General features: G+C 33.6%; 1 protein-coding gene across 3 annotated transcripts in view; it reads right to left on the bottom strand.

The window, feature by feature from the left end:
• Positions 1–25,481, bottom strand: part of DACH1 (dachshund family transcription factor 1) — a 406,379-nt gene that overhangs the window by 40,991 nt on the left and 339,907 nt on the right. For all 3 annotated transcript variants that reach the window (XM_037800622.1, XM_037800620.1, XM_037800621.1), the window contains one exon: positions 4,954–5,105. In XM_037800622.1, coding sequence (XP_037656550.1) covers positions 4,954–5,105 — 152 coding nt within the window. The remainder of the gene's footprint in view (positions 1–4,953; positions 5,106–25,481) is intronic.

The following is a 25,481-nucleotide window of genomic DNA, read 5'->3' as shown; positions in this document are numbered from 1 at the left end:
ATGATCATCATTATATATAAATGTCTTTGTTTCCTAAAATGATTTATGTTCTAAATTCAATCCTTTTCATCATTTTTTTAGAGAAGAAACGAGTCTAATTTAAAAAAAAAAAATAGCACTGGAATCAGTATAGCAATATTTCTACAGTTACTATAGCTTAGAAAGTAAAATATCTGTGTATGTAAGAGAACTTTAAATAATACTGGTTAGGAACAAAAACATTTAACATGCTAGTTAGATTTCAGAAGAAAAGCTTCTTAGTCCATGTTGTATTTTATGCAAACGTATCTTAGAACGTTATGAAACGCAAGGTCCACGAGTGCCACTGAAATCTATGTGAGAAAATTTGTGCTCACAACGTATGTGACTTCTAACAAGAATAAAATGCCCTAGTGGAAGGGGATTTTAGAGATCATCCATGCTAACGAAAACTATTAAGCATGAGAAAGCAAAGGTCCAGAAGGATCAGAAGACTTGTCCAAGATCCCAAACTAGTGAGTTGACTAAGCCTTGATCTGGACTCTCCAGCTGTTTAATCTTCCTTTTTCCTTTAATGTTTTCCTAGCCCCTTTCTAGGAGGAAGACAAACAGTACCCCTTGATACCAGCACCTTTTGTAGATAGAAAAAAAATGAAAGAACAGAATCAATTGATAAATTTTCATAGAAGCTCCTGTGACAAAAGAAATGACTACACTTGGTTTAATATTATGGTTATTCTTCTCCAAAGTCAATCAACGAGGGACTCCCTGTTAAAAGCACTTCCAGGTAAAAACCCCATCTTGTGATTCATATGATGACATGTAGCTTGATGGTGACACTGGCTCTGGAATCACTCTGAGTGTATTTACAGACTTCACCCACCACCTGTGTGATCTTAGTCAAATGGCTTAACTCCCTCCATTTTCTCGTCTATAAAAAGGGGATAGCAATGAAATCTACCTTTTGGATTCTAAAGAAGATTCAGAGTAATTTATATATAATTAGCATAGAGACTGACTCATTACAATTGTTCAATAAATATTAGCTATTGCCATTATTGTTGTTGTTGCAAAAATACGGTGTATAGCACAGGTTTTGAAGAGGTTAATGTTTTTCTCTCCATCATAATAAACTGTGTTTAGGATATTGGGTGTATTTTACTGTTTATTGTCCATGGACAAAAACTGGTCATGGGAACAAAGGGGAGAAGATTTATAATATATAATTATGATTAAACCTTAGAATATATAATATAAGACTAATATACCTGATCTTAGCCTGCCCATATTTTGGAGCCAGTGTTTCCTTTTTTTCCTGGAAAAGTTTTCTTCTGATTCTTCTGTCTAACTCTATTATAATTAAAGTTGTGTATTAATAATGCTAATGAAAAGACTATTAATTTCTTTTAAAATGTATAAAAAATAAAGTAAAACTATTAGCCATGGCATTCAAATGTAAAGAATTGAAGACATATAATCAGAATATTTCAGTCTTACCAGTTAGTTAAATCTTTCATTTCCTTTCCTCAAACACAGATGATGCTGAGACTACTTCTTCGATACAACAGATGGATTTTGTCTACTTATTAAACCATAGTAAATCAATTTTGTACCATCATTCCTTGTTTGCTTAACTCCTTCATGCATACAAACCTTAGTGCACCACACTCCTAACATATATCCCTCAAGTTGCATACTTTCCATGCTGACCACATATTTAACTAAATGTTATATTCACTACCCTTATTTTTCATTTCCCTTTTTGACCTATTTACCTGTACTCATTTTACTATTTGCCATTGCAAATTCTTGTATTAAGACAAAGTAAATTATTTGCTCCCATTCCTATTTACCTGTAAGTTCTAGTTATGATATACAACACAAAAGCTCAGATTGAGAACTGGTGGGTGAAACTCTGCTCTAAGTGTGTTCAAGTAAGTGGTAGCTGAAGCTGGAAGGTGTCACATCAGTTAATTGACACTAAAATTCTCATTTTCTCACAAGGAAACTCTATGGACTTCTCCAAGAACATGTCTGAATGAAGAAGTCATATTGAAAGATTGCCCCAATTGAAAAAAAATCCATATAAAATAAAAGTAATACCAAACAGCAAAATCCAGAGTGTATCTATATTACTCACTAAACTAAAATTACTATCCTTTACTGTAGATATCTTAACTGATTATTCCTTTCTCTTTCTAAAACAATTGTCAAGAAATAGCAGTAAAGCTCTAGTAGTTAATAAAAATCTGATGCTCCAATTTGAATACACAAATGTAACATTTTTCCCCACAGGTCTTCTTTTAAAACACAGAGAAATAATAGTAAGAAGAAGAAGAAGAAGAATTCAATTTTGATAATGGTGTCATGAAGGCAACATCTGTAGCAACCACTACAAATTTAAAAATTCAGAATTGTTAAATTACACTATATCATAAAATTAAACTATGGGCTATTAGAACAATAATCCCTTAAACACATCATTTTAAAGGGCTTTGCTTTTTTTTTTGGACATTAATTCCAAGGAAAAGAATATACCTTATACACATGTCTAAATATAAGCCAATGTTTTGGAGGCTATAACACTGGAGTCTAATTTCACTAAAATAATAAAGATACATAATAAATCTTTTATTTTAGACATGGAATTGTATGATTTGGAAAATCTAAACAATTTTTAACTCAATTCTTTTTTCGTCACATTCTAATAAGGTATCTCCAAAGGAAATATGTAACTTTAAACTTACTACTCAAAAAGCATGTTGTCATTTTGACATAGAAACCACAGAACCCCATTATATATAATTGAAACTGCAGAGGAAATTGAGGTAGGCAGAATGTAATTACCCAAATTAGAATTTGGACAGCAAACACATTTATACTGTATGCCCAATAAGCCAGGGTCATGACTGTTTAAACATTCTATACCATTCCTAGGATATTACTATAACTCAATAAATGTGGCAATAATAAAAGAGCTAGCATCTATGACCTTTTGTAAAATTATGTGAAACCATTACTGACCATAAAAGCCAATGTATGTGTGTGTGTTACTGTACATAGAACTCAGAAAGATTTTTAATCTTTATTTTACCTTATATATACAAATGTCCATGCAGATACATGTGGATATATATATATAAATATATACATATACAATACCTGTATACATACACACACACATATATGTAAGACTGAACTGAACAAGCATAATTTATTTTTAATGAAGCATTCTTATTGTAGAAGTTTTCTTGGTAATAAATAAATAATTCAGTTATTCAGTTGCTTTGACTATCATCCTATCATCAGTTCTGCTGAAATGTATTCTCAAGGCATATGGTTAAAAGGGAAAATATATTAAATCTGGAGTCACCTAAAATAATAGATTCTCTGTCCAGAATCTGTATATTTTAAAACTGGGATTTTCTTTTGTTCTTTCTTGTTTGATGTTGCTGCTGTTATTGTTGTTGTTTTAAGAACTGAGATGGTGCAGGTAACACTCTGGTTGTGATGTACTCCTAAACTGACAGTTCTTGCCTTAGGGACATGGCGGTCACTTAAAATGAGAGAGTCCTTGTGTAAACCCGCTTTTCAAATAAGCATGCTGGTTTATATTGATAAACCCAGAAATGCTTCTCTGCCGAAACTGAAATTAAATTCCCACTGACCTGGCTGAAGTTGTTTTAATTAGTGATAGATACAAACAAATAGATGGAGAATTTTTAAGCAAATTCTTAGCTTTTTTCTGTGCTTCATCTGGAGCTCTATGCATAAGAAAATGAACTGTTCCCTCACTTTTTGAAGCATACACTCAGAAATGTTGAGGGATATTTTCTGAATGCATTTAATTCAACAGGAGAGAAATTCATTAGAAACTCCACCTCACAGAAAATAATGTGAGCCAAATCTAGAAAAAAAGTCTTATGTTTATTTTTAAAATATAATCAATTATTTGGCCATGATTAAGTTTGGGCTGGATTGATGATTTATTCAATTACTGAGATATAAAAGCTTAAAGTTGAATACATTTCTGGAGACTCTAATTACATTAGTATTAAAAATGCCATATTAATAGATGAGGAGATATGTTACATTAAAGGCCTTCTGTTATGTCCTTGGAGAGGTAAATAAAATTAATTACATTTCTATTTAAAAGTTTAATATGGTAGGAAATGTGCATCAAAAAAAATCACTGAGGGTGGAGTGTTAGAGTGAAAATAAAACAACATACCAGCAAGCATGCCTACTCCAAATATGGAGAAACGAATGGCAAAAATCCCCATCTGTGGACCACATGATCACTTCTTGTGTGGGCAAAAAAAAAATTATGCTTTCTTCTATCCCAAACACTCTTATTATCTTGGCTTCATGCTCTATGTTATTGTTAACTGTGAGTATCTTTGATTCATAATGTACTGTACATAAAATATACATCCTGAGGACTACATAGGAAATCCGTGGAAAGTTTTGTATGGCTTTTGAAGTCTATTCTTTGAAGAAACTCTATTAATTGAAACAAACTTATTTATGAAAGAAGGGATTTTTGGGGATTCCTTTATATTAGACATATTTCAATTGGCTAAACATCATTTCCTCACTGGAAGGCCAGCAGTTTAAAAATAACTAAATATTTATTAGAACTGGTGTGCCCTCATTTAGTAAATCAGATAAATTTAAACAGTTATATTTATCCCATTAGTCGGCAATAAAGAAAACATTTAGGCAGAATGATTTTTTTTTTAATGCTCCTATCACTTTCATCTAAGTTTTATTGTAGCTTAATATATGTACATAGTTGAATATTTTAAACCAATTTGATTAGTGTAGCAAGTTTAAAATCTAAATTGCTGGGAAAAGTTTAGTACAAGGGTTTAGTCAAACTCATGAATATATTAAGTCGGAACAGTATAAATTTTGGAAAAACCTAAAACAGCATCTTTCATGTTCCTTTCTTCCAGATGGCAAAAGGCCTACCTGTATGTTAGTCAGAAGGGTCTCTATGGAAGACAATCCATCAGGAAACAGAAAAGGAGATGGAAAACCTGGAGGTAGTGGTTGTCCATGCCCAGTGAGAGAAAGTTTGTCAAGGCTGTCTCTTGCGGTTGGTGTGGAAAGCGGGGTCTCATCTGTATGTGATTGAAACAAAAATATAGAACAAGTTACGCTTGTCTGTTTTTATTAGACCTCAGTAATGGCTTCCCTAGTGGTTTCCAGAACATTTATTGCAAATTGGTTCCTGCTATCAGGAGAAAATGCTTTCTGCTGAATTTTCTTTAATGAAAAAGCTGTGGAGATACAACAAGATAACATTAATGAGTAACTTTATAAGCCTTTTAAATGCAGTCTCTAATGAGACTGAGTTTACAGTGCCATAGAATCTTTTTAAAACAAATATTATCTCATATATAGTTGTGATAATATATTCAGGCTGACTTTATGGGCACCTTCCCAATTACCTCATTTTAGTTCTGTTTGGATTGACAAAAGAATATTTCTAGAGCTTGATATAAGAGAAATGCGTTGTATATTTGTATGCTCTTTCTCAATTAACCCTTCCTTTTTATTAGTGATTTGTTCAAATATTCTTAAGATAGCTGCAGAAGAACATACAATTAAAATCTTTCATCCCACATCTAAAAAAGAAAATCCAGAATCCAAATGTATTCTTTCTAAACTATAATGAAATTGTTCAATGTCATTAAAGCTAAAGCTCTAATTCTTTTGAACTTGAACACCTTTTTCTTCAATTTTGAAAAATGATAGCTTTTATACCTGAAAAAGAGGTCCAAAGAAAGGGTAGTAAAATCCAACTTCCGTAACAAAATTTAGAAAATCAAATACAAAACCTTCTAAAATGAACTAGTCATTACTTCATCTCTTGAATATTTTTCAAATCTTAAGCAACTGAAAGTAATGCCCCAAATATTGACTCTTCTTGCTCTCATAGTGAAATTTTTATATTCAATTCTTTATTATTTAAACATTTCTATAGTTCCATATGAGATGGAAACAAGTTGCGACTGATTTTAGTTTATTATAGTCACAAAGAAAATTTTATTCATAACAGGCTTCTCAATTTTATAAATATTTTCATATTTCACCTCAGGAAAATTAATCAGAGTAATGTATTTGTACAACCCTGATAGTATCTCTCAATTTTGCAAGTGGCTAAAAACTTCATCACAGTTGCCTTTATGCTTATCATTCGATTCCACTGTTCTCCTCGATCATTCCTTTATTTTTCATTACAACTCTCCTAACCACGCAACACGTTTTCCAATTACCTCTCTCTGGGGTAGAAATATGATGAGAGCCGCCACACTTTTCTGTCCCTAACTAATGTCAGAACACGTTAAATTCATCTCCCTCACCTTTCCACATTTCTAGTTAATGAACCAAAAAAGAAGAAAGGTTGGGGAGGGGAGGAATGGACATGAGGCCTCTGTTAACTGCACTCCTCTGACACTCACTCACTGCTCTGCAGTTTCTCCTTCCACTCCCTCCTCCATTAGCTTACTGACAGATGATCAGAGGCAGCACATACTAGAAGAAGAAACCCCAAGCAAGCAGCAAAAGGAGGACCACTGTCGTCTTTTTTTTTTTTTTTTTAAATCTTATTTGTCACCAGTGTTAAAGAGAGACTGCAGTGCAGGGTAGGGCTACGGCACAGCTCATGTGATCAAGGTGATCTTGGACACCTTTTCCTAAGCTGTCATAAATTACTCCTCCAGACCAAGGCTGCTGGTGTTTTCCTCATAATTGCTCTGAAACGGCACTTGTTAAACATCTATGTGCATGTGAAATTGTTTAAGAATGGAGAGCAATATTTTTTTATCAGTATCACCTTAGCTGTCACATGCTAAAGAAAATGTGGCTTAATAGATCATGGGGATAATAATTGCTTGTCTCTTGAAGAAAAGCGTAGAACCAGATGACCACCTGAGGTTGCTTTCAACTTTGGAGTCTATGATCCCACAATCTTAAAAATCACCCAAGGAAAAAAAGCATCCTTTATATGTACACACACAAAGACATTCAATTTTAAGTTCCATTAACCCCATGCACATTTGATTCAACTTCAATACATTTACGCTTGGCAATATTTGGCTGTTGTGTAAATTCATTTATTAAATCACCCATGATGCATACGTTTATGTAAATAATATTTATTTAAGTTAGATAATGTGCTAGATTGGGATAGAAGGCTGAAAAACACAATCTCATCTAGACTAGAGATATCGATGGGGAGTAGCTAATTTCTCTAGTTAGTAAAACAATTTGTCTTCCGTCATTACTCCCTTAGCCACCCCATTCTTCCCAGTATATGACTGAAATTCTTCTGAGTGTATATGTGTAAGCGTGTGTGTGTGGATACATGTGCATGTTTTTCTGCAATTGTTTCAATGGAATACTAGTTTTGGTCCTCATAGCTCCAGTTATATGTGAACAGATTATCATTTGACATGAACTTATCTTATTCATTCATTCATTTATCATTTTACATAGTGGGAGAATTCAATAAGGACCCTTTATTTCAACACAGGTAAGGTCAAGAAGCAATAACATTTTGGGTAGAATGAATGCTTGAGAAACAAACAAAAAAGGTGATTCCAATGGCTTAAGATCAATATACATTTCTGAAAAGAAGACAAATCAAAGATCTAGCAAATATAAACAAGAACATTCTTTTGGACCTCAAGACCCTACTCTGAGAAAACGTTGTCTGTTATCTCATGGCAATTAACATCATGGATAATTGAGAATACAGTTTTTTCTTTTGAAATAGAAGAGACCTTTGATATTCTACATGTTCTAAGAAACTTAAAGCAAAAGTTAGACACACTGGGCAATGTGGAGGAGAGTTTTGACATCATATAATCTCCATTGAGTTCAAACAGAATGATGAGAAAGCATCAATGCCCAAAACATCTTATCCCAAGTTGACCTATCATATGAAAAAATTTCTGTACACTCCTTACCAAATTCCCTGTTTATATTTTGCCATATTTGCTTTATAATTCACTTTGTCCCTTCCCTCTCTTTTCTGTGTATGTGCACACAGATTTTGTCTGAACCATCTTGCCTTTTTAGTCCTTAACACTTCAGTGTATATTTCATAAAAAATACAAGGACATACTTCTACATAACTACAGTACAAAATCAGTAAAATTAACACATAGAATATTCTTGTTTATGAAGAATCCACATCTTAATTTCAGATGGTTTATCTGCAAACAATTAGATAATAAATAAATATGTCAATTTACTTGACAAGTACTTAGGGAGTATTTTCTATGGGCTCATAGTAGGCATGTAGTAGCCTCTAAGATGGTCTCTGAAGATTCCTGAGCTCCAGTTTTTCACGGCCTGTCTAATCCCTTCCCCTTGAGTCTGAGTTGAATCTAACAAATAGAATACAACAAATGTGATGGAATGTCATTTCTAAGATTAGGTTATAAAACATCTGTAGCTTCCATTTCCCTCACTCACTCTTGCATTACTTGCTCTAGAGTAAGACAGCTGTCATGTCGTGAGAGAGCCCTGTGCAGAGGTACACACGACAACGGTCTGAGGCCTGCCAAGAGCCACCGAGCTGGCTTGAAAGCAGATTCCCCCCACCCTGCTCAGTTGAGCCTTTAGAAGCTGCAAACCTGCCCAGTAGCTTGAGAGCAACTTACAAGAGACCTGGGACCACAATCACCCAGCTAAGCTGCACCCAGATTCTTGACCACAGAAACTGTGATTTGGTAAATATAAATGTTTGTTTTTTTAAGCCACTAAGTTTGGGGTAATGTGTTAAACACAGCTATAAGTAACTAAAACAGTGCATAACATACTTTGACTACTTTGGGATATATAAAGAAAATGCCTTAGTGCTTGTCCAGTTAATATCAGCTGCTTTGGCATGTAACTACATCTTTAGGCTTCAATTTCTTTAGTTAAAAAAAAAAAAAAATAGAGGCTGAATGAGACAAACTCTGAAATACCATCTAAATATAAAGTTCCAATATTCTCCATTATTTCTTAAAAATAACCATTCAGAAAAATTACTTAAGTGGAGATATCGCCTTAAATAAACTGACTGGAGAGTAATAATGCATCAATTTGTAAATCAGATTCTTCAATATCTTTTTAATTACAAATTCCAAAGAGTATGAATATCTGGCTGTTAACTGAAAAAGAATGAGTCACACAAACAGAGCAGGCTGCTGATTACTCAGGTTTACAAACTACTTTATAAAGATTCCTAAATTATATATTGCTTGATTTTATCAAATTAAAACATAAATCAACCACCTAAACACCTAGGAGAACAAATTAATTGTAGCTAGGCTGCATCTTCCTGGGAGTAAATTAAGCACTTCTGAAAACTGCATTAACAAGGATATTTTTTTAACTATCCCACTTTTGTAGAGGACTAAAAGTTATGCTAGTTCTCAGCAGAGCTATTGTTACTTTAAAATTCCAAAGAAAGAGTAGTCATTAAATTTAAAGGATGCTTGATATTTTGATTCAGTGACAGGGAACTAGAGTGATTTTCTAAAAGAAAATAGAATAGTGCATATTACAATCTAACATCGGATGATCTTTTGACTAGAAAAAATTATATTAATAATTACATAACACAATATTTTAACAATTATAACAACATAATCAGTTAACGTCAATTAGAAAAATAGGTAATTTAAAGGGAAAGCAGAAGAGGACACGAAAGGAAGACAATATTTTTAAAAATTCAAAATGACTAAAGTATGAAAAACTGATATTTTGTTCTTCTCATCATTTCATCTCATGATTCTACTCATCTTTTAAGACACTTAACAATAATTAGAACATTGAAGCCTCTGGAAGAGGAGTTTGTCCCCCCCCCCATCCCCACCCTCTCCAATCTTATCACAGCTAACATTTTAGCAGGATATCCTAAGGAAAAATGTTGTCAAAAAAAATAATGGGCCTCTACTTTTAAAATGTTTTCTTTCCCGTTAATAAAATCTAACTCAGTTGTTATTTTCATAACAAATCCCTTTGAATTTGAATTAAATACTCTTTCAAGTTCTTCTATGTGTGTGTATATGTGCAAGTCTTTGTCTTTTTATTACATAATAAATTCCAAGAAGAAAAACATTCAATTACTTTTAGAAAACCATACATTCCAAAGGGATTCACATTTATTCATCTTGAGGTCAAGTAATAGTGTCCTTTTAAAATGGAAAAATCTCCATAATTAATGTTTGCAACTTCTCTGAGTTTACATGAAAACTCTCTATTTCTATACTGACAATTTTAAAAAGTTGGCAAAAATCATAAAGAATATGGTGCTATTTATTAGATGTGGATATTATTTATTTATGAAAATATTTATTTTTCATTTTCATTTTTATACATTTCCATCACAATTGTATAGAAGGATGAATTTTTCTGGTGTTTTTGTAAACTTATGAGTCATATTATTCTACCAGAGAAGAGGGATGAATAAGCTCAAAAATTAAGGATTGGTGTTAAAAAAGAGTTTGAAACTTATTCCCAGACATAAAACACAGTCAATTAAGTTGAGCTCAAACATAACCTCAATCCTAGCTTGTTCCTACTTAGGCATCTTGAGCTTAATTTGACAGTAGAAATTAATAATAAAGTTGCATAATGTGATCTCAGAATGCAGATCTGTAACTCAGAACATGGTCACATAGATATTTTGCTTTCTATTTTTGTCTTTTCACAAAATAAGGAAATTCAAAACATCACAGTAAAATTTATCGACATGACTTTCACGTATTTATTCCAGTTCTTATAATATATCAGGGCAGTATTTCTAAAAATATTTCATTAAAATGCTTTAACAACTGCACTTTCATCATGTAGGAAAGATATTTCCTTTATGTAATTTTAAACTCACTTTTCAAAAACTGAATTTAAATATCCTCCAGAAATTTTTAAAAAATTGTCACCACACTACTATAATATCTGTGATACAACTGTGATAAAATGGAAAGCAAACCAGACTAGATTCAGCAAGTGTGATTTCAAATCTTGATTCTGCCAAGCACTAGCAATTAGTAGAACAGATTTGCCCAGAATCTCTTATATTACATGAGACTCATCTGGTTTGCTTATTAAAAAGGGATTGTACCCGGAACCCATGAATCTTGAAGACGATTGTAAAAAAATGTAGCTCATGGGGGGTGACAATATGATTGGAAAGCCATATGGACCACACTCCCCTTTGTCTAGTTTATGGATGGATGAGGAGAAAAATGGGGGAAGGAAAAAAACAAACAAAGGCAAAAAAAAAAAAAGGAATTGTACACTTTGGATGATTGTATGGTACGTGACTAAATCTCAATAAAATTGCAAGGGAAAAACAAAAGCCTTACAACAACAACAACAACAACAAAAAGGGGGATTATAAACTCACAATGATATAGTTTAAATCCAATTAGAATATATGTGAATGTGCTTTGTAAAAAATAAAATGCTATGCAAGTATAAAGTATGAATGAATAAAATAAAAATAGCTAAATCTATTGCAAATTTCCTTTTAGAAACTTTACTTCAACCAGCCATGGAGGAAAAATTTGCTCTTGTACCATAAATATAGGGTTTCTCTATTACTTCTCTCTAATGAAGCTTATGATGATGAAGCACATGTGGTAACAGAATTATTACTATTCAATTGCCTCGTACAAACCAACTATGAGTTAGTTTGGTGAACAGTTAAAATTAACTATAATAGCAGTAACTTGACAAATGGCCAAAGGGTATGAAATACTTTACCAGTTCTTCTTCAGGTAGCAAGACCTAGAGAAAATGGATAAGTTGACTTACATGATAAAAAGATCAATAGTATAGGGTTTGGGGAAATGGACTGTGAGGAACATAAAAATGCTATTATGCTCCTTGATATACCTGAAGCAGTATTAGAACTCAGGGTGTAGAGAATGAATGAGTAAAGGAAGAGATTTAAAATGAGAAAGAGATCATTTAAGTGTATGTTGACAGGGAGGTTGCACAAGGGCGAAAATATACACTCGTTTCTTAATTCTGCCTAATTTAATGCATAAAGTATTTGTTGAATATTTATTATCTGCAACTATCATCTATATTAGCAGTTCTTAACTTTGGGGTAAGTTTACCTTTGAAATACCAATGGAAGTTGTAGACCAGTCACTAGAGGGGAAATAGAATATATAGACTCGGCTCCCCAACACAGAGTAAGCACTTATTAATTTCTGTTGAATGAATACAGTGCATGAGATAAGGTGAGGCAAAAGCTGGAGGAGTAGATAACATGGGAACAAGAAGGATCTAGTCTCTGCTTGCTCTGAGGTTACACCACATCCATGAGAATAAAACTAAAAATACCTTCTATTAGAAAACTACTCTATTGATTGCAAGGCAATTTCAGAGACACTATCTTGGGTTAGGAGCAAGCTCTGGTAGGAAGATAAAAAAAAATGCATGCAATTATAATCTCAATAATGTTTTGTGCCAAAAGAATGATTCAAATGGCATCCAGTGGTTATTTAGAAAAAGAAGAGATTATTTTTAAAAGGTGTGAGTTGAGGGAGGAGTGAAGAAGAAAATCAAGATCTTCAAGAAAATGTGCTTTTGAAATGGACATTGAATTTTGAGAAAGACTTAAACAGGAGAAAGTCAAGGGGTAGCATGAAGAAACCATCCAGGGATAAGAACTCAAGGAAAACAGGAATGTTAAATTGTCCTGCAGAAACTTTGTATTTTTAAGAGGAAAGCATATTTTCAACCATTATTCTCAAAATTGAGTCTTTAATTTCTGATTATTTTGAGTTTGTATTTCAGAAATACAGGCATGTCTGTATGTATGAAGAAAACTCTACATTCAAGCTATTTATTAAAATTTCCAGTCTTGGCCTTGACAATAAACTCATCATTATCTTTGGCAACTGAGAAAATGGAACTAAAGTACTCAGGGATCTGTGCTTAGATTTTTTTCCTCCCTAAACTTGGAGTAACTTGGAAAAACTGGAATGGGTACCAAGCATTCAAAACACACACACACACACACACACACACACACACCCCGAATGGACATTCAAACATGTTGAGCTGTTTTCACCCCTGCTTGTTTCTTAAATTCATAAGCGTTTATGAAAGGGCTGGAGTAGCTTAAACTGAAAAGATCCATTTAATTGACCTTTCTTTCTTTTCCATGACCCTGTAGGTCTAACGTCACTGCTGATACTGCAATGAATACGGGCAAGCATTTATTGAAAGCTGCACAACAGACAGAGTTATATTCCCTAGGTTGATGTTTTGCATATCTGCACAGTAGGGCCATTAAGGGTTCTAAGAGCACAACGGAAACAATCCTAACATTTGTTTTTAGATGACTGACTCAGGACATGTACACCAGGCTTTATATAGAAACTGTTTTTGTTTTATTAAGGGACTGTTTGCCTGTTAGTGATAACATCATTAAAAATAAATGAAAGGGGGCTGGTAAAATGCTTCCCAAAAGCAGAAACCTAATTAAAGGTGATATGCCTGCTATGAGGCTTCTTTTTTTTTTCAGGATTCAGAAATAGAATAAGGTTAGTTCTTTCTCATTTTATAAAGTCCAAAGAAGACCTCACAATAAAACATCACTTCTGATCTAATTTTCTATTTCTGTGTACTTTAATAATCTACTTTACAGTCTGTGCTTGCCCATAGAAAGTGAACTAGTTTTGTTCTACAGATAGCTTCTTCATCATGTCATCCCACACGAAAAGAAAATCTGATGGTTCAGCTCAAACACAAAATGCACTCTCCTTTTAAAGCAAATTGTATAGGTTGTATTATATGCAGTAATAGAAGTTGAAATAATGCACACATAAACATTTCATAGCCCTAAAAGACCACTTTTGAAAGCCTGAGTTAATGGTAAGAAAACATTTCCAAATCATGGTTTATAATTTCAGAAAAAAAAAAAAAAGTAGACCCTTTCATTTTAAGGGGTGGGGTTACTCTAATTTCATGGATGGTGGAAAAAGCAGGAAACTGCATTCCCTTGATAACTCTGCCCTCATTGTGCTGTGACCTTGGCCAATTTACTTAAATTTACATCTGCCAAAAATGAGTTTCTGAAACGTGCTTTGAGAATTTTCGGGGGTGGAGGGAGTTGTTGTCACATAAATCCAAGGCCTTTTCCAAATTAACATTAGTTTCAAAGTACAAAATGGGAAAATGCAGAGAAACATTAGACACCCTCGACAGTGTGCCACTGTTTCATATCCCTGGTCTCTTCCTGCCACCTCTGCATAGTTCTATTTCATTTGTGAGTCTCCAAACTGAAAATGAATCTTATTGCTAAGTGACTAGAACAGAACACTTCCCAAATTATTTCCCTGGAATATAAGCTCTCTCAGGCTTTGTGGATTATTTAAACTCGGATTTGCATATTGGTTTTGGAATATGAAATTTTCATGGAATTTTAAAAAGTGTGAGTTGAATTTGGAAGTCACCAGATCTTTTTTTTTTTTTTTTTTACAGACAGGTCCACCCAGCTCAGTAAATGATTTACCCAAAATTTGTCACGCCCCTGTCTGCAGATTCCCAGTTATTTTTTTTCATTTAAATGTTATGGTGTCAAGTTAGAGGTAACACGGGAGAAGAGGAATATGTGAAAGGACTCGGAGGATATGCATACCCACACACATACATTCATGTATGACAATCGGAGAGATGGGAACCCTGGAAGGAAATGCATATTAAGGCATTTTAGGTGTGATAATTATAATGTGATTATGGTTTAAGAAAAAAAGTCCCTATCTTTAAGAGATACATGCTAAAAATAAAGTAGAATAAATCATGAAAAAATAAAGAAACATTTACAGAGTAAACAGCAGATGGTTGGGATTTGCTTTAAAATTCTTGGGGGTTTGGTGGGGAGAAGAATTGGATGGGAGAATATATGAAAGAAGATTGGGATGATTGTTACTAAAGTTGAATGATGGGTATATGTTGGGGGCTCATTACCCTCTGCTAATTTTATGCATGTTTGCAATTTTCTATAATAAAAATGTTCGCATAAAAGTAATGCTTTTCGGTAAAGATTCTATTAACTCAGTCTCCTTTCAGAGTCAGAGGCACTGGTATTATCGGCATCATCATTATCATCAAAATAACTAGCACATATTGAGTACTTACTATGTGTGCAAAACACTGTCCTAAGCAATTTACATGCATTAACTCTTTTAATCTTCATAACAATTCTGTTACTTAGACTAGTATTATCCTCGTTTTATACATGAGGAGAGCAAAGTACTAAGAAGTTAATTACTTGCCAAGATCACTCAGCTAGTAAAAGAAATCCAGATTTGAACCCAGGTAGCCTTGCTCCAGAGCCCATGTTCCCAGAGGGGAAAATACAATTGCTTCCTAAGAATTATTAAAATGTATTGGATAGATGCATTCTAATATTACTTTTAAATTGACACATGCATACCATGGGGTAAAAAAACATGGTCTACATAAGGATTGTTAAAAGCAAACAACTGTTGTCCAAGAGAATTTCTTCAGTAGGAGATTTCATGCTCTACTATTGATTAGCTGCAATTGACTGCTGAATTTCACCACAAATTGCTTTTGCATGTGTCCCCATTTAACTTTTCCTGAATTTCTTCATGATATAATCCTAGCCATGAACTTGCCTCGCTTTCCATCATAAGAACTTCAGTTTCCAAATCACCTTCTTCCTCTCCTGACTCAAACAGCGAGGTCCATTCCTGGCACTGGAAGCTCCCTTACTTCTTGATTATTACTTTGCTGTGATAAGGGACCCTGCCCTAACCTAGACATCAGCTGTTGGTCTAGATAAATTAATTTGTGTCAGTATGCTAATTCATTAAGTATAATGACTCCTTCCAAGTCACAGGTATGGTTTTAATGGGTTCCCTCACACCCACCTCCCCACTACCACAATCTCTTGAGAAGGGAACACAGCATGTGACTTGGAAAAGTCTTTTGAGGTGACACCTAATGACCCTACACCTTCAGCTTCACTGGCTTGTGCCAATTCTATCCCTCCTCCCCATCCATAACAATAAATTACTAATATGTCTTACCAGGACTGTGTCAACTCATCCAATTCATTGAAAATTATTACCAAACAAATTTCTTTACAGGTTTGTGTCCATAAGTGTTTTTATCATGAAAAACTGTGAGGGAAGGAGCTCTGACCATCTTGCTCACTTGTGTAACCTCAAATCCTGGCATGTAATGCATAATTATTACTGATTTGGTTGAATAGCTGATATAATTTATTTACAGAATTGCCTAATTTAGCAACAAGCCCCTTGTTCTTATGTTGATAAAAATACATATTAGTTGAGGTTAGTTTGTATTTCAAAATAGCTGTGTCTGAAAGAATGAGAAGGTACAGAATAAGAAGTGTTTTTGGTTTGCTTTGTGATTTTAGAAATGTGAATCCAGCATATAAAATTATTTATGACACATAAATTCAAAAGTTTTAAATCCTATTTTTTCTAAAATTAAGTTCTTTGTGGCTACCCAGTACAGAAAAGGTACTATCGAGTATGTGTATATAATAGCAGGATTGGGTTCATCTCTTTAAAAGTGCTTTTTGGCTATTTGGGGCACTAACAGGTTTGCTATAACAGAGGATGTCCATTCAAAGACTGCTGAGTGTCTTATAGGGAATATTATAGAAAGCATTCCTTAGAAATTGATAGGAGGTTAAACTAAGTGACCTTTATATCCCTTTTACCCATTGAGATTTTATGACTTCTTCCTTTAAAACTAACTGCTTTATAACATAGTCATATAAAAATGCAAAGGAGAGCACTAATTTTTAGGATTTAGGGAAACATAAAAAGTTAAGAGTGTATGTTTATGTCATTGTCAGCATTCTCCCCTTGGCAAGAAGGGGATTCTTGAACAGCACAGCTGCTATTTTGCAACTCTCAGAGCATAAAAACATAATGCAAATTCCTGGACCTCTACTATATATAGGCTTTAAAACATTAATTCCCAATTTATAACTGCTCATTGTAGCAAAGAAAAAAAGATGACGTTGTCAGATTTACAAAATTGTTGTGACTAGCTTTTTAAAGTGTTATGTTTAAGAAAAACACTTCTGCTAGCTCAAAAGGAAAAAAAAAAAAGAGATGCCAAAAATGCATACAGAAATGAGAAATCTTGAGTAAGATGCCATTTATCATCTATTTTTAAATTTAATTGAAAAACCAATTGTTTGAAATTTTTAAAATATGTTAAAACTTCCAATGCAAAAAACAGATCAAGCTATTTGCTTGTATTAAAGTATTTACCATTATCTTCTGCTTTCTATTCTGTATGTCTGCAAGCATGGATGCCTCATATTCATGTTGAAGAATTCTGTACATACATCATGAGGAATCTATGTGCTTCAGGTAGAATAAATAGCATAAATCAAGAATCTAAGCTAGAAAGAGCATATTGATTTCTGGGATCCGAGGAAGGATGGTGTGGATGGGACCTAGTGAGGGCAAGGAGAGCTGCTGGTGTGGAGGTTAAAGATGTAAAGGGGCCAGAATTGTGTGAGCTTCTGTAGGCCACGGTCATTAGGTGGTGGCCTCTGATGCTCAGGAGTTGGCAGGACATGGCTGATTATCTTAAAGAATCAGCTATGATTCTTTAAGAAAGAAATGGCAGTTCTTTCTAATCATGTATGTCTCGTGAGAATATAAAATGATTTATCCTTATGTGACAATGCAATTACTCATTATATGTTCAATTCAAATCAAGCTTCCATTATTACCACATGATATTTCCTTGTACATTTCTCCATTATTTGTCTCCCCTAATTGTAATGCAAGCTCCATGAGACAAGGATTCTTCTCTGTATTCTTAGCTCTTCTGTCCTCTGTATGTTGAATAGTGTCTTATACTTAACAGTCTCTCAAAAACATGTGTAGGGTGAACAAATAAATTTTTTAAGTATTCAAAATGAATTAATCTCTATTATTTATGTGCATTTCATTATATTTTTCTCAGAAATCTCAAATTTACAAGCATATATATAAATATACTAGCAAACTAAAGAATCTTCTGAATAGCACATTAAAAAGGCTTTAGATAAATGATATTACTATAGATAATATAACCCTGTAACAACTAATGGACTTGAAAGAAATTAAAATGAAATGATATCATATGTATAGCTACCCATGTACACAGGTGCATATAGGTACATAGGTACGTACAACTTTTGTTTAGTCCGTCATTAACCCGTCTATATTCAGACTATTGATTCACTTTAGAAACTATCAAAAATAGCAAAAAAAAAGTTTGGGTTATATAAGAAAATAAGATATCTTTTATTACTTATTCCTTCTCCATATATAAGATTTCACAAGAATGCAAAAACTAGATGAAATCTGGAAGTTTTGCTATTTTTATTAGTTTTAGATTCTATTTGAACCTGTATACTTTAAAGTTAAATTATAAGTAGCACACGCATTGAAAGCTAATACCTTAAATGGCTTAATACTGACTGAAAACTTGAAAACAATAAAAAATTCACCATTAATAGAAAGTGTTTCACATTCAAATAAGCAATCCAAAGACGCAGGTTTTACTCTCCTGATAAGTATGAAAATCTCACATTAGCCTTTAATATGATTTGGCATTAGGAAAAAAAAAATTTAAATACCATAACTAAAAGTAAAAAATATATTTATATGCATTTTTTAAACTCACACACAGCTCTGAAGATTCCACTTTGCCCCCCCACCAACGTCACCCAGGGCAATTGTTGCAGGGGACAACACATATTTTGAGTTGGGGATCTTCACAAATAGAATGTTCTCTATTATTTCTGTTATAATGTATTCTAAAATGTATTTCCCAGTTTTTTATTTTATAGCATACAAATTCTTTTGAGATTTTAATGTAGTGCCTAGAATAACAATGGCTTCAAAAATGTCATGATACTCTTAAGGAAGTTATTTCCTTTGCTGACAAAATAATTTTCCCAACTGTTAAATTTATCCATAAATTTCATTAGGGAGACTTTAGGAAATCAAATTAACCCTGAAATGGGAATACATTTTATTTTGCCAATTGGTTCAGTTAGACAAATTATGATTTTTCTAGATATATTTAGGGATGAATAGCAACTGCAATACAATATGACACACACTCTAATGAAGATAAGAACAGAGGAATATTGGATCAATTAAGGACACTGAATCATCCTTGGACTTCCTGGAGGAGGAAGCACCTAAGTTCAGAATGAAGGATAATCTGGATACAAACCTTTTGGCATGGATAAAGTTTAATGTATGGGGAAAAGAAATGTATTTCTTTAATGATTATTTATTATATTAAACCTTATTTCAAGAGTCTAAGCTCTCCTTCCACTTTAGATTTAGTCCTTCAAATATTAAATATATTTGCTAATTCTCTAGCATCTATTTGATGTTAAAATTTTAAAATAAAAAAAACTATCTATAAATGTTTGCTGGAATTTGTTCATCCTTTTATTCTCACATTTCCCTGATAGGTTAAGAAAACAAGGCTAAGTTGAAAGAACATTTTCTTGGTGAACCCATACCTGTCATAGTGATAACCTTCTCATTTTCTAAGAAATTCTTCTAAGGAATGATTTTTAAATCTTACTCTGGGTTATCATCAAGGTCCTTCTTGCACTGTATGTGAAATTTGCTTCTATCCATTAAAAAAAAAAAGCTTAACTGCATTAGATTGTTTACTCATCAATCACCTCTCATTTTGTGGGCCAACAAATGCAGTTGTAAATTTAGTCCAAATATCCTAGACATAATTCATGTGGTCTGAATTCATTTAGAAAAGCCAAGTATTTACTTTCCATCTCTTCATCTATCTTGGGCTTCAACTCCCTCTCACAATGTTTACTCTCACTGTTTTGATTTTCTCTTAGAAAATAAATGATAATGAAAACAAGAGAATGACTTATTGCACTTCTTTGTATCATTTTATATACACACAAGATGCACTTGAAAAGGGAATGTGCCAAAAATTATCCAGTTCATTGATTACCTGATTGCAATTTGATTGTATCTCCATTCCCTCAAACTAAGCATATATGAAGTCAAAATAAACCGTAGCTGTCCCAAATGCCTTCTACTCTTATCATCCCAATTTCTTTCAGAGATACCACCACCTTTGAAATTACTCCAAAGACAGCTTTGGCTTATTTACCAGACTATTCCATCAAAATGTCCCCCCAACACTCTGTTCCATCTCAGCTATTACCCTATAGCAGGGTTTCATATCCTTAACCTGAACAGGTACATTTTTCTTCCCACTTCCTCTCACTCCACTAAGTTTTTATAAAATTTCATCATCTCCTCTCTATTCATTAAAAGCTTGATTCTCAAGCTGATAATACAACCTCCTTCTCACCAACAAGGAGTGTAGTAATGTGATGTGCTACATTGTGTTACATAGTGAAATTCACAAACATTCTGTCATGGAAGAGTCCACAATCGGGGGGGGGGGGGGGAATTAATAAAACTAACTCAAAACAAAATAAAGAATATATGATAGAACTAGTAGAAGGGATTAGGAACCAGATTACTAGAAAAAGGGAGAATGGATGTAGGGGGGCAGAGTTAAGATACCACTACAACTGAAGTATCAAAATACAAGATGATAAGAGCTTGGATTGTCACGGAGAGGTGAGGAGCAGGTGAGAATGGAAAGAAGGAATATAATCCTGGACATGGAGTTTCAAATTTGCAAGGAGGAATTGGCTTATACTTTCTCAAAACTTTGTGATCTGGATTCTAGATACAGTTTTTCCAAAAATTAATGATGACATTGAACAAGACACTCTATTCTCTCCTTCACATTTACTAAATAATATCACTCCTGCAATTGTGCCCTCTCTTTATAGATTCATTACGGTTCTCCTCTTTACCAAATAGTTGTAGTTGCATACAGTCATGCTGTAACATCTCCCATCTAATCTAAAAAAGAAAATCTCCCTTTATATTACCTTTGTCAACAATTATTGGTCATTTCCCACTCCCCTTTACAAGAGTTATCTAACTAGCTGTCACCTCATCTTCTCCCCCTGAATTACTCTTTATCCCACTTGAATCATCTCTATTTTTATTCCCATCTTTTCAATAAAACTACTTTTATCAAAGCTACCAGGGATTCCATATTACCAAATACAATGATCAATCCTCAGACTTCTCCATCCCTGACTTATCAGCAGCTCTTGACATAGTTGATCATTCTCTCATTCGTGAAATATTTTTTCACTTGATTTGCAGGACACTACTCTTTTCTACAACCTCAATGGCAGCTTTTTTTTACTCTTTATTGCTCTTCCTTTTCATTTAATCTTTTCAAGCTCAAGACATCAGGGTATGTTCTAACCTCCCTCTCCACTATCTTCACTCTCTCATGGTACCCATCAGACCCATGCCTTTAAAGACCATCCATATGCTGATGGCTCCAAGATTTATATCGTCAGCCCAGACCTTTTGCCTGAACTGCTCTGATCTCTGAACTCACATTTCCACTGGGATATCTAATGGGCAACTTGAAATTCACATGTCCAAAAACCAGTGCTTAATTGCACCACTCCCACAGCTGTTCCTCCTATCATGTTTTTCATCTCAGTCCCATTTCATTACCTTTCTTCCTGATGAATTTGTAGTACATCATTCTAGTTTATACATATGTGTCTGTGCATGTATGTGTGTGTATATCTCCATATCTCCCTATGTCTATACATCTATATATCCATACATTTGTATATCCACATTTGTTTGCAGCCAAGAGTAATGTTTTTGGTTTAAATTCACATAAATGACATTATACTGCTAAAGTCTTTTTCCAACTTTATATTATGTTTTTGAGACTTATCTAAATTGATTCATATAGATCTATTTATTCACTTGAAGTAATGAATGGTATCCTATTATATGACTATGCTATATTTTATTTATGCATTCCTCCATCGTGGCTTTCAGTTTGCTCAAAAATGTTTGCTATTATAAACACTGCTTTAGTAAAAAATGCTTTTATATCCATACTAGACCTTTGAATGTGTTATTTTATGCTCTTCTCACAAAAAAATCTTACCTAGAATTATTATCCCTGTTTAACCATAAAAGAAATTGAATTTCAAAGAGACTGGGTAACTTATCTAATGTCATGCAGTTAGTCAGTGACAGAGACAGATTCTGAATTCCATTTATGTCATTTTATAACTCAGGATTCTTTTTCCTACCACATATCCTCATCTGGTTTTAAAATCCTGGGAGCAATGCTGATAGTAGCATGGAGCAATGAGGGAGGCCTCTCGCCAGCACTAATCCCTGCCTCACTAAGAATTATAGAAAATTACGAGTGTGTCCATGAGAGATGTGTGAGCATGGAAGAAAGATGGGCAAAGTGGAGGCAGCCAGTTTAGAAAACTGCGAGTTAATGTGTTGCTATCCACTGATTAGCATCTCCAGTCTAGAGGTTGGCATGAAATTCATAGGAATTGGTGGCTGAACTGTGGAATAAGGAAAAAACAGAAGTCAAATAGGAAGTCTTAGTTTGTGTTCTTGAGAGCCAGGAAAAAATAATGTCATTAACTGAAATAAAGAAATTAGGGAGAAGACCCACTAGGCGGAGCAAGGTAAAAGGGTGGAGGGAAATACCAGAACTTGATGATGGTTCTGTTGAGATAAAGAGTTGTTTTCCTTAGCAAAGACTGAACCAAGAATGCTTACTTTAAATTATTTTAAATAAGCAAAAAATGGAGAAACAACAAAAAAAGAAATAAAGAAATAAAAACCAAAAACCTTGCTGACCCCTTATAGACACAAATCTAGAATTGTATTGATTTCCTTCTCTTCTTTCCATTCCCTTTAAGCCTATGCCACTCAGACCTTAAGTAGAGATTCAACCACCATCTTTCATTGAAACGATCTTTTATATGAGTAGAAGGAGTGATATAAAGCATATCAAGCTTGAAGAATAAATCAACAAACAAAAACTGCACATGAATTTGTGTTTGCTGATCTGCTCTGACCTTGAGTCTTGCTTCTAATAATTGGATTCCTGTCTTGTTTCCCTATAGAATTTATTCCTAAAATTAAAACTGAGGCACATTCCATGCCAGAATTCCTACCTTGGTTGTATGTCCAATATTCCTGGTTTCCCTTAAGCTATAATTCTGTTTCCTTTCTTGGCATTTTTTATTTTGGAACCCAATTCTCCATGGTCCAAGTGTTCTCCAAGGCATGCAGTATTTTCTTTTTTTTCTTTTTTCTTTAACTTCACTTTGCCTGGTACTTCTAGGCCTTCATTTGTACTACCTCTTGCCAGAACTTTCTGCTGCCCACATGCTTTGGTATCCTGCCAACTGCCTAGCCTTCTCTCCAGCACATTCCTCATGGTGATCCTGCCTACAGATTCTTTGAATGTGTAATGGATTAGGTTTACCACATAGATTGAAAAGCATCCATCATGTAGGGGAGAAAAATCAGTGGAGTAGAGTGAGAGGCTATGGTGCTAGAAATAGGATGAAAGAGAAATAGAAAATAAAAATACCAAAACAAAGATGAGAAAGTCAAATGCCAATATGGAGACTGAGTAAAGACCACTGAATTGGGCAGGAAACATAAACATTTCTTCTAGTTGAAGTCCAAAAATTTGGATAATTTTGGTCTTGAAAAACTCTCCTTAGAGTCAAAAAATGTGAATAAATTCAATCTAATGCCATCAAATCCTGAACATATCAAAATTCTGTATGAAAAATGTTTCATGTTTTCGAGTATAAATTGCCAATAAAGAATTGAAAAGAACAGTTTGAAATATAAGTTCATATTTGCCAAACTGCTGTGTTTTTGAATTTATTCTTTTAAGCCTTGTGTTGTTTCAATTACAAAAATACAATTTAAGATACAGACAAGAGTCATTATACCTTGGAAGGAAAGCTAGAAAGGTCATCATTTTTGAAAGGATTGTATGTCTTAAAAAAGTAAGAGCCATAGATGTTTTGGAAAATAAAGTGAGATAGTGATTGGTGGAAGTGGCTAGGCTGAAAGTCAATAAATGTACAAGAAACAGAGGGCTGCAAAGACATGTGTGCAGAACTTAGAACTATATCTGGTAATTGGAACCATCTGCTACCAAGTACAGGTACTACAAAACCTGTTTCAAAGACCAAATTAGACTCATTTGTTATTAGCAGCATATATTTGCATTCAATTAATGTGCTAAAATCCTTTAAAAATGTGCTCCCTTAAGTGGGTTAAACATGCTCATTGTAATCTTGTTTATACTAATAATTGGCTTAGCAAATCTTTTCTTTATATCTAGTACAAAGGTAAACTTTATCAAGCCCAGGCTGAATTATCATAAATTCTATATTAGCAGAAACCAAATTAATGAGGTTTGATTGTACCAAGAAAATTGCTTTTGCCATTTGCTTAATTTCATCTGCCCTGTACAGCAAAAAATTCAAGTGATGGAAGAGGTAGATAATGGAGTATTTGCAGAAATATTAGTAGAAGAAAGGCAAACTTTCAGAAACTCTAATTTAGTATTATATTTATTTGTTTAGGTTCAATGTGTAATATGATGTTAAGTATATTACTGTACCATGCTATTATGGAACAGATGTTAAATGCAATGTAAAAATGTCAGGAGTAAATGATTGATGATCCTCTTTGCCATTTCAAAGTAAACCATGATTATTTATATGCTCTGGACATTGCTTGAAAGCATCATATTAAATCTAAACAATTGATCCATTTTCAAGGGGTTTTGTGTAATGTATTATTTATGTGTTTTTTATTCTTTTGTGAAAATGCCCCAGTATAAGGAAGTATTTTGAGCCTCCACTGCTCCACCCAGTCCATATGGTAGATTTGTTCTCTGTGTAATACTTACCTTTTCCCTCTAGGCCCGTATGGCAAAAGTCCATAGGCTGCCCAGACCCCTCTGTCCTCCACAGGGGCCATATGGCAAGTTCAGTGAGCACTCATTTACCTTGTATTAATATTTTATCTGCCTCAGACAGTAAAAGAGATCAGATTAAGTAAAGTCAGCCCCTGAAAATAGTTTAGCCATATAGTCAATACTAAGTGTCAATGTGGTATGAGATATGGGTTCTGTTATTTCATTTATATTAAAAATAGCAAATTAATTTAAATAATTTATCAAATAATTTCATAAGCTCTTCTGATCACTTGATATACATTGACAGAATACTATTTAATTATGCTAATCATCTAGGCAATATTAACACTTAATAGTATAGGCTTGTAAACTTTAGCAAGGGTTTAAGCATATAGACTTAGATGTACCAAAAAGATAAAACTAAATCTAAATTACAATCTATATTACCATAGTAAATGCTCCAAAATTAACTCATTGTTATTATATTTCCATAATAACATAAATTTTGGCTCTCAGCTTACAGCAATTACAAAACCCTCAGCACTTCAGAATTTATATCAAAATACAGAATAAATTAAAATACTTAATTT

The sequence above is a fragment of the Choloepus didactylus genome, chromosome 12 (genome assembly GCF_015220235.1).
Source record: "Choloepus didactylus isolate mChoDid1 chromosome 12, mChoDid1.pri, whole genome shotgun sequence".
Lineage (NCBI taxonomy): Eukaryota > Metazoa > Chordata > Mammalia > Pilosa > Megalonychidae > Choloepus > Choloepus didactylus.
The sequence above is the reverse complement of the archived record's forward strand: the minus strand, read 5'-3'. Positions and strand labels throughout refer to the sequence as shown.